Source organism: Echiichthys vipera, assembly GCF_963691815.1.
Source record: "Echiichthys vipera genome assembly, chromosome: 10".
Lineage (NCBI taxonomy): Eukaryota > Metazoa > Chordata > Actinopteri > Perciformes > Trachinidae > Echiichthys > Echiichthys vipera.
This window is the reverse complement of record NC_139835.1, coordinates 26297936-26309214: the sequence shown is the minus strand read 5'-3', so window position 1 is coordinate 26309214 and position 11279 is coordinate 26297936. Positions and strand designations below refer to the sequence as shown.

General features: G+C 39.5%; 2 protein-coding genes across 2 annotated transcripts; one reads left to right on the top strand and one right to left on the bottom strand.

Annotated features, from left to right (window-relative positions):
* Nucleotides 1–576: 576 nt before the first annotated feature.
* Nucleotides 577–3823, top strand: nms (neuromedin S; the record flags this gene model as incomplete). Its single annotated transcript, XM_083921078.1, has 6 exons — nt 577–648; nt 1145–1201; nt 2807–2833; nt 2928–2981; nt 3077–3151; nt 3791–3823. The coding sequence occupies 6 exons, from the start codon at nt 577–579 to the stop codon at nt 3821–3823; spliced, it is 318 nt and encodes a 105-aa protein (XP_083777204.1).
* Nucleotides 3824–4200: 377 nt separating this feature from the next.
* pdcl3 (phosducin-like 3) lies at nt 4201–7959 on the bottom strand. Its single transcript, XM_083921754.1, has 6 exons — nt 7894–7959; nt 6434–6551; nt 6098–6188; nt 5734–5877; nt 5126–5334; nt 4201–4791 (listed from the first exon to the last, which is right to left on the bottom strand). The coding sequence occupies exons 1-6, from the start codon at nt 7897–7899 to the stop codon at nt 4643–4645; spliced, it is 717 nt and encodes a 238-aa protein (XP_083777880.1). The 5' UTR covers nt 7900–7959; the 3' UTR covers nt 4201–4642.
* Between the last annotated feature and the right edge of the window lie 3320 nt (nt 7960–11279).

Genomic DNA, 11279 nt, shown 5'->3' with positions numbered 1-11279 from the left:
AAAAATTGAATTTCCCCTGCGGGATAAATAAAAGTAAATTCTTCTTCTTCATCAGTATAAAAACTCACTAAAAACATCTAAAAAACACACAATGTCCCGTAACCTGCCACCACAGGAAAGTAAAGTACCAAGTAACTGAATGTAGCTGAAAAGCATCATTTCCCAAACCTCGCGTTGAGAGTTTGCGCTGTTTTACGAAAACCAGCTACAGTGATGTCAGAACGTACCGAACGCACGTCGGCATCACTGCGTCCATGCTTCAACCACTGGAGGTCAGCCAAGCCTCAGCTGGTGTTAAGTTACACTTTACAAGGTTTTACGATTTCAATTAAAACTATTATTTAGTGCAGCGTTACCACATCGTTTGCAGAAAGCATTATGGGATTATTTTTGTGATTAAAGCACATAAAGGATCCAATATAAGCACTTTAAAGTGACTACTGACGACCGCAAAGGCACTGTTGTCACACACAATTCTCATAGTATTAGATTAGTGGTGATTTTTCAACTTGCATGCGTTATCACGACAGATATCATGTTCGTATCAAAGAGAGATGCTGCCCTGCTATAAAAAGTATGTCATCACGTCCTCTTCACTCAGATGCCAGTCCTTTCAATCGGTGTGAAGACGGCGTAGAGTTACGAAAGGTAGGAAATGACCTTTTCATTTTGCATTTATCCACACTCAAATCATCCCTATGTACGTGTTTTTTCCCCTAAGTCTTCTTTTTTTCCCCCCCATTTCCACATGTGACATTTGAGCCAATTAATGATACATTTTTCAGGGTTGTCAGTAAAGAAAGGAATGTTAATATGAATGTTGTAAAATGAACAGAAGGGCCGTCAAAGAGTCCTCCCTTACTCACTTTAATGATTCGTCACCAGTTCCACCACAGCTTCTGTGTGTCTCTGTCAGATATTTGTACGGTCTTCAGGTCATGCAGTCTCAAGTGATCATATACATATAGCACAGTATGTATCAATGATTGAGTCATAGATCACTGAAGTGCATATAAATTCAGTCCAAGTACTCAGAGTGTTTTTGGTTTTCCCTTGGAGCTGCAGTGAGTGTTTACACTGACATATTGTGTGTGGTGCATTCATTGTTCATTATAAATTCATAATGAAGCGTGTTTGTCTGCAGGTGCGAGGCATCCAAACTGAGGATTTGAGGGATGTTTTATGGAGAGACCAGAATGAGGTATATTATAAAGTACTTTCAACACTTCTCAGATGTGCGATATCACTCTTTAAATGAACTGTTACCTTGACGAATACTGTAAACATGAGACTGCGATGCTTTGTCCTCACCTCTGTCCAAAATTCAAGTTCTGAACACTGTAGGACCACATTTCCCATCAGCCCCGTTGCTAACAGTTTGCTCAGTGATTGTGTGATTTGTTTATGGCAATAAACAAGTGTTTTTTAATTCTGCTAATTAAAACGTGAGAGCAGATGGCACTAGGAGGCCAGGGAGCTGGGAGCGGACAAAGTTTTCCCCAAATGATCATGAAAACATTACGCTGCAGCCTTTTGTAAATGAATTAGCTTGAGATTCATAGCGGGACGCAGCAAGCCAGTGACAAACACAGCTGACAGATGTTTCACAGCAGCGTGGTTCAGAGATACGTGCTGGGCTACTTAAAAAGTAGTGCAATAAATGCAATAATCTACTGCAATAATCTACTGATACTGGGAACATCATCACAATTTAACAGCTCCGTAAAGCTTCAGTTCACCAGTGAAACCATCAGACGTCTAAACGCACACTCTGCTCCATCTTCCAACAGTCGGTTATCTTAAAAAATATCTTAGATATCGAAAAATGAAAGAGGTTTTGGTGTTAGAAGCAAAAGCGATTGTTATATTAACACCCCCCCCCCCCCTTTTTTTTTTTTCACTGGACACTTTAACTTGCACACTACCACCTGCACTGGTCATACAAACACACTCACTTATATTTCATGTTTATAATGCAATGCCATATGTTTAGTTTGCTTGTGTTCATGGTTATATTTATGTAGGTGCCGTCAAATCAAGTCAAATTCCTTGCAATGAAAATTGCCTGGCAATAAACCTGATTCTGATTCTGACAAAAAGAATAAAAAGAATAAAGTTGTTTCTCAAACTGTACAAAATGAAAAAAGGGGAAATAATCTAAACAACATAAAATTTCAGTGTGATAAACATGAGTGTGGTGTTTTGTCCAGTTTGGAAAAAACACCTCAGTGATGGACCAAACAGGAACCCAATAATACATAGAAATGACAGTGGAATCCTCTTATCTATGACAAAGTGTCATAATTGGGGCGGCGGTAGCTCAGTCCATAGGTGACTTGGCTGGGAACTGGTTCGAGTCCCTGTGTGGACCATGTATGGAGCATGGACTGGTGGCCAGGAGAAGTGCTAGTTCATCTCCTGGGCACTGCCGAGGTGCTGTTGAGCAAGGCACCGAACCCCCAACTGCTCGGGGCGTCGGTCACTGGCAGCCCCCTCGCTCTAACATCTCTCCTTAATTGCATGTATATAGGTCCTGTCTGTGCATGTGTGTATTTTGGGCCTGTGTGTGTGTAACATGATTAATAATAAGAGTGAAAATTCCCCATTGCGGGATAAATAAAGTAATTCTTAACTGACTTCTTATCTGTTTTTCCAGAAAAATTGAAATTAAAGTCCCTTAACTGTACTTTATGCACCAAGAATGCATGTTAATGAAAACAGCCATGCAGTGAATGTAAATCCAACCATTAGGAATATCCAAAATATAAATAAAACATGTTATTCATCTGGAATTGTTTCCCTACAGGAGCAAGACAAGAATGTTTTCAAAAGAGTAAGTTCTCTACTTCAGTTCTGCTTATTTTTTCACGTGTGATATCTTTCAGCAGCAGCTTACTGAGCTTCTGAATTTCTCCTTTTCTCCCCAGTTCCTGTTTCATTACTCTAAAGCTCTCAACTCTGTTGGAGCTGTACAGCAGGAGGTGAGCGGAGCCACTCGCGGTTCCTCCTATCTCAACTATTATGTCTTTGCTTTCTTTCCTTTCTAAAGTTCACTCTCTCCTCTTTGCTCCTCCAGTCTCACTCGGTTCATCCTTTGATGCGACTTTCCCCCAAGCTTTCCCAGAGGAGAAAGAAAAAGGTGTTACTTTTGGTAAGAAAATATATGATATACTGTTCTTAAACCGGTTTTTAGAAGACCAAAATAGTTTGCGCATCTCCTGACGGAGGATGAAACGGGGATAAACAGCCAGGGAAAGAGAAATAATGTAATGACAGGTGTTCCATAACAGAAACACTGAAAAAGATGCAGCTCCACCTCAGACCAAAGAACGCAGCATTCTTAATCTGAGCTGCCTTAAGCTTTTGATGCCCTGTGTTTTGCCTCCAAGGATACACACAGTTTGCTCTACCTGATTGAATGATGTAAAAGCTTGTTGGTGCAGTATACAACCTGAAACCCAGACCCACAGACACTGAGAGCTGTAAAACATTCACATTCTTCTATAAGCATCTATGATTTAATTGAGGTTCTCCTTAAAAGATGCCAACATTGGACGTCAGTGAAAAATAAGACAGCAAAGCTCAGTGCAGGACATTCATCAACATGTCGACATCAGTAAGGAACAGACAACAAACCATTTCTCTTCTGTCTAGAAGTCAACCTTTCCTGGAAACAGAGGAGTAATGAAGCAGCGATTAAGAGAGCCAGCGTAAATCACCTTTAATTACATCACTGTTCAGGTTCGATTTACTCACACTCTTTTTTTCTCCCCTCTTTCTAATGAAACAGAAGATTCGAGGTCTGCCGGAGGGGATGTTGTAGAAGAAAAATCTACGAAAACAAAAAAAGGAAATGAGGCTTTACAGAAGAAGAGCAGCAGGCAGGGTCTGAACATCGCCCCCAAATCGACCGGTGGAGCACAACGCAGCATCTCTAACAGAAACATGACTCTTTGTTAAAAGAAAATAAATTATTGTACAGATGGAAAACATAGAACTGCACTACCATGGCTGCCATGTGTCTTCCTGATTCCAATCAGTGTGAGTCGACGTGAACTGTTCACAAGTTTGGCATGTTGCACAAGACATAGGTATCAAAAAATACAAACACTCCGCATCTCTTAAAGAAGTCCTTTATGATCAACAGTGACACAGATTCCCAAAACAAATGAGAATGAAGGGAAAAAACCTGGCACAGAATAACGTGGCAATGAGGTGAACTCACATTTAATTCAACAGATTTCAATGTACATGTACATGTTGTGCCAATTATCATGAAACATAATAAAAAAAGGTTGATTTGTCTTTGATGCTTCTGTAAATATTCAGCTGATGAGTTTGGATGTTTATTTAAATTACAAAAAGGGGGGATTGTTGCGCTGTTTTCCCACAGAAATGTACAGGACGCTGGGGGGGGGGGGGGGGGGGGGGGGGTGGTTCAACAGCAAGGTCACAGGTCCAGCCAAGTGTCCTGTCCACGCACCCTCGAGCAGGATTGAGCTCTGCATAAAGAGCCACCCACATGGTTAAAATATGAAATGCCATCCCCCCCCCCTCTCTTTCCCTTCTCAAGGTTCTTCTGAGTGCTCCCCACATAGCGGCCACACAGCGTTTCTGGTTTGGAGTGACAGGGTGTTTGTGTCTAATAGTCCTCGTCTTCAGAGTCACTGTCCTTTCGTGTAGGAAGCGTAGATCTGATCGATGACATTAGCTTGTCTTCTATTTGCCTCTTGGGGTTTTCCTCCAGTTCTGTCTTCACCGCCCCAGACTCTGATAACCTCCACTCCAGCTCTGGGTGGGACAGACACGACAGATAAACACTTGATTAATACATTTATTTATTTTGTTTGTTTGACCAAATTTTCAGACTTAAACTGCAACAAATAAAAGATTAAAATGTGACTACACAAAATGCATTTTTGAAAGACTAAGATTCGAGATAAAATGAGATCAAATGCCAAAAATAACACTGCAGCTCTATGTATTTTTATATAACACTATAATAAACATGGTAATCTGCTGAGACAAGATATTAAAGGTCCATTTATATCAATTTCAGTTGCACTGGGTTTCGATGATGTTACGGTTAAACCGGCATTACTTGAGACACTCTGTCGCCTCCTACCTTCGACTTTGAGGTTCATGCCTCCAAACACCAGTGGCCCGATGAACTGGGCCTTCATCTCTCCCTCATAATACACGAAGATGGTGGGCAGGTTGCGGTCCGGGTAGTTGGGGATGCAAGTGGTGGAGATGGACTTGAGGAACTTGGTCTGAGGGAACTTCCTGGCCAACATACTCAAGTGTTGGTTGATGAGGGTACACAGAGGGATGCTGGGAAAGGGTCAGAACCAAAGTTGGACTTATAATTGTCCCAAGGTGATGTCTTCAAATTGCTTATTTTGTCCGACCAACAGTCTAAATCAAGATATTAAAAACTTAGATTTAAGAAAGTGGAACCAGAGAACGTTTGATATTTTTATTTGATAAATTACTTTATGAACTGATAAAAAAAATTAGTTTTTTTGTCATATAACTAATCCACTGATTGACTTATAAGTGCTACAAGAAACAGTAGATAAAACTGTCGACCACAGGACAAAAAATATTTGCATGTATTCTTAACAGATAACAGATAAAGGATCGATTCAGCCAAACCAGACATAACCACCACAATATAACATTTAATAAACTCAACTCATATATATTTCAATACTTTGCTGGATGACCTACCCCCCTTTGTAGAGGTGCAGCACCACCCAGATACCCTCTCCGGCCTTGTTGACCTCCTTGACATAGTCCTGCCCTGAGATTTCCACCATCTCCCCGAACACGTTCTTCATCTGAGTGGCCTTCCACTCTGCAAGACGCTTCTGTCTGTGAGGAGACGCATCTCAAATCAGTGGGCAGTCAAGGGGCATGGGTTTCAGTTACACTCATATTACAGAAGTCTCATTAGCCACCAACCAAATGCTGCCTCTTTTTTGGTTGTAGTGGATTCTGACATGTACTAGTCGAGACTAAAAGGTCATTTTTTTCTCACATGGTTTGGAGTTGTTCAGAAGACCAGACCCCTGTCTGTGTAATCTCAACTCACCTGTACATTTCAATGGCAGCCTCATCCTCTTCACCAAACTCATCTTCATTCTCATCCAGTTCGTCCAGTGTCATGTCCTCATATGTTTTAACTGTTCAGAGAAACAACAACAGTCACAGCAGCTGGTTAAATTGTTCTGCAACTAACTTAGCCTGAGTGGTCTGCTGAATGTACTCAACACTACACTGGATTCTTTCAGAAATATCACATATCATTTACAAGCTTGTCATTGGTACATTTGCAGCTCAAAACTGATTTGGATCTCACTTTAAAACCATGTTTTGTGAAGTGGAAACACAAATCTCCTAATTAAATACTGATGTATATTTCTCTTACCAATAGACTGCTGTTGCAGGGCCAGCTCCTCCTCTTCATCATCTTTGGGTTCCTCTTTGGGAGGAAGAATTCCTTTCTTTCTCAGGATATCATTCCACTCTGTGTCTTCATTTGGGTTCTGGGGAGAAAACAAAACAAAGTTACAGTTATTATTACTGTGTTTTTTTTTAGCTGATTTATGGTGGATGTACTTCTGGTTTTATAAGTATAAGACTGAAACTAAAATCTGCTAGTTTTTTGAAGCTTGGCAACAAATTACCAAGGTGGTCAGCGTTTAATTTGTCAATCCTTGTGCTAACAAATTCCCTCCCGGGTTAAGCAAATCTAACACAAAGTTTGTTTCACAAAACTGTGAATGAGCCTTGGTCCAAGGCAAGTTAAACACAAGCCTGTCTAACCCTGTTTGAAAACCTCTGAAATAAAATGTTTTGGGTGCTCTGCTCACTGAGATTCCTAGCTCAAAACTGAGTGGATGGATGAGAAAACTGAGCAGTAATATTTATTGTATAAATCCCCCAAATACACCTAATTCACTGTGGACAGCCTCAGGGCATCTGTGCCTGCAAAGTGGGTGTTGTACTGTATGACTCAGGCTAAGTAAGCTGCAGTTTAAAGCGATAGAACCAAAACTAAGCTAGCAATATAAACATACACAAACTACATTTTCCCATCTATATTTAACTACACACTCTGTACATGCAATTATTGCTGAACAACCTTTTGTTGTGACCAATTATTGTGCTGCTGATGAAAAAACACTTAGCTAATAAGTAAAAACCTGTTACTTTAATGTGAGGATTTGCTGTTTTTCTGTCCATCGTAATCCCGCAGATTGAAATATTTTGGGTAATTGGATTTATCCTAGACAAATAAGCAATCAGCAATTTTTTTTCACATTTTGCAGACTGTAAAACAAACTTAGATTCAACAAGAGAAAGAACACTTACATTAACGCTAGGTTAAACTGTATAATTGTGTGTAAATAATTTATAAATACACATTTTAATTACATTTTTTCCAGCACTACACACACACACACACCTCCTTTTGTACAAACACACACCCATAAACACATTCATAAATATAAATGAAAGAAAATAATAAAATATCAATATAGGGCGAAAACAGACACATTTTAAATGTATAATCCAAGACGTGCATTAGAAAAATGTGTGACATGATCGACCGGTTCATTACAACCTGTTTGAGCTTCAGCACCAGCTGATTTCATGTCCACAAGTGTTTCCCTGTCTGTTTGAAAGGTTTGGGGGGATTTAGCTCTTAGCTAGCTTTAGGCTAACATGTAAACGGCTGCTACGCCCAGCTTCACTTCTCTCGAAGTTTCAAAGCTCTACTCTGAAATTACCTCAACACACAAAGACGACATTTTACAATTCAAAATCGTCTCATTCGCCGACATCAAACCACAGCGTTTAAAAGTCTAATAAAGCTTTACCAACCTGCATTTTGACGGATATAAGCTTCCTCTGAAATCACACCACTGCTCTCTTCTCTCAGACGCGGAAACAGAAGGACCGCACACGGAGCGAGTCCGGCGGAAAACAAAGAGCTGTGACTGTCTCAAATAAACACAGAATACATGTAGGATTACAATAAAACCACTGTAACTAAGTATATCTTTAGTCGAGCCAGAAAGGTATGTTTCTATTTTTTTCCATATGGTGCCAAAGCTGGGTAACGCCTGTTTAAAATATGAGGAACACATGCGCTGTGAGTAGGACAATAATAAAAGCGACACCAACTTCCTCCTGAGGCTCAGTTGACCATATAAGGAGCGGGAGCGGAGCATTCCATTTGTGGCTGCAAAGAGCGAAACCGAACAGGTGCACACACACACACACACACACACACACACACACACACACACACACACACACACACACACACACACACACACACACACACACACACACACACACACACACACACACACACACGCACACACACGCACGCACACACACACACACACACACACACACACACACACAGAAGAAGCAAATTAGAATAAAAAATCAATCCCTATAAGGAAAAACATTTAAAATAATGATTTGGGAAAAACAACAACGTGCATTAAAAAGTTTAGAAGTATATAATAAAATGTACTATCATTACTTATAAATAGATCCCTTTTTCAGAGTGTGACTGTTAATTACTGCTTATCTGTAGTTTTACTGGGAAAACACCATTACATTATTTCAATTCAATTTTATTTATAGTGCAAATTCATAACAAACGTTATCTCAGGACACTTTACAGACATCATTACTAAATGATGACTTCATTTCTTGACGAGATAATGTTCTGTATTGAAAGTGTGCATGAATACCCTGCAAACATAACATAAATCTAAAGTAAGTAAAAGAGTGAAAAGTACATTATCTTATCCTGAAATGCAAAATGGTGGCGCATATATCACACAATGTAATAAAAAGTAACAAAATTGCAGTGCAATAACTCCTCAAATAAAGCTCAGATAAGATAAGAACAACATAAATATATACAGGTGACTAGGAAAACTAACACATAAACAATAGGAGGCACATTAACCACATTACAATCAAATAAAAGTACAAGAATATCGGGAGACAAATGACATGGTAAAGTGTGTGGTGCTGATAAAGTGACTGTCGTATGATTTATAGCAGCAAAGTCAACAGGTGTATGTCAACAGTGTATACCAGACTGAATTATGATATGCTTAAGATATGGTACTCAATGTGTGTCTTTATCATTATAATAGAATATAGTGCAGGAGTCAATGAAACATATACTATTACAACAACACATACTATTATTGTATAATATAGTTAGAGGGATGGGACTTGTAATGTGCCGCAGAGTAATATAGTATAGAATAATATGATATGTAATAAAAGCATAGTGCAGCAATATAACAGTACATACTATAACTTAGTGTCAGATATGATGTAATATGTTACACTACACATGTTAAACAGCCCTTATGGCATAGAATAGAATATAAATTTAATATATCATAATATTAATAAAGTATATAAGAAAATATCAATAGCATGGCCGCAGAGACAATGAGAGAGAGGTTGATGCGAGTGTTATGAGTCGTTGTTCACACTGTTGTTGTACAGAGCAGTTATTAATGAGCTCCCCATCTGCCACCGCTTGTCATGGAGAGGATTAGAGAGGTTGTATTAGGATGACTTTGTTTTTTCGTTCTTTATCCTGCTCTCCGCCTCCAGACTGTCCAGTTCCAGCCCGCAGTCACAGAGATGACATTCATCCTTAACAGCTTGTTAAAGTGTAATTCCTGCGCAAAATCATCCCATGGTCTTTTTCAGCACTTACATAAATCAAATAAGACATCAAGACAGTTTTTTTTTACGTGTATGAACTATTAACGGAGTCACTAACAGTCGGACGTGGCTAATACTGATTAGCTCCGGGCAGTATGTTGAAGGCATTAAAACGTCTTTTTTAACCACTAATTCTGCTCAAAATAACAGCAAACCTCTGCAGTAGCATGAGAAGAGTCTCTACACAGAAAACAAAAGCACCAACAATGTAGTTATTCAACCCAGAGTTTATTAAAAGAGTGTTTTAAAGACTTACCTACTGGCCCAGGTACCAGCTCCTCTCATAGTAAAGTCCATTCAAGTGGATTACCAAAGTCAATCCCAAAGGAAGGAGCCCATTGGTGCTTTGTTTTCTGTGTAGGGACTCATGCTGCTGCAGAGGTTTGCTGTTATTTTCAGCAGTATTGGTGGTTAAAAAAGACGTTTTAAAGTCTTCACCGTACTGCCCCGAGCTAATCACTGTTAGCCACGTCTGTCTCCCGGATTTCTCTGTTAATAGTTCATACAGGAAAAAAACTATCTCAATGTCTAATTTGTCAGTGCACTGGCTATACAACCGACTGATGAAAGGTCTTGGAGCCTGTTTGCACACACTGAAGTCTACTCAGCAAGAACAGTCTGCTCTGTCCCTTCCTGAAGAGGGCGTCAGTGTTGTGTGACCAGTCCAGTTTTTTATTGATTTGATCCCCAAGGTACCTGTGTGAGTCCACCACCTCCTCCTCTTCTTCCAACAACTTGTGTAAAGGAAACACAAAAAAGGGCTAAAGTGGTGGACTAAATTGTTTACTCAAAGTCAAGATTTTGAGGCTACAATTGTTAAACGCATCACAGAAGTGTAACAGGACTGTCTCCGTGTAAAACTTGATGTCACACCATGTTGAGATCTAATTTAAGATCCTACCCGTTTTACTTGCTTAACTTCCTATTTTTCTTCTTCCTCTTCTTATTCTTCTTATTTTACACAAGTCTCATCGATCTGAGATCAAATGAATATTTGGTGATATTTATTGATGGTCTGATCCTTTAAAGTATGGTTTTCCAAAGTGGGCAAAACTGGGCACCAGAAGACCACAACCACAACAATTTGTTTGGGTAGTTTCGTTGATCGCAGATATGTCAGAGAAGTACGCCATTAAATAAAACAGGTCAGGGATTATGATTATCATTGTGTGAAAATCTAGTTTTAGTGAGATGACTGACAATCAGCTCTATTGTGTTTATGTTGTGATATTGTATTTGCAGGTTTCCCACTTCCAACAGGTCTAATCTAATTATTATCTGCACTTGATAGCGCGTCCCTCTAAAAATCACATCAGGTAAAGGCCTTAAAGTATGTCAAATGTAAGTTACTAAAATACAGGTAATTACTCTATGTTGTTTACTTTGCCATGCAGTTGTCAGGAGCAGTGGGATGACAGGATATGAGGAGTCTTCAGGCATTGTCTTTGTCCCAGTGAATGGACAGAATGCATACAATGAGCTATTGTGTGCTCATT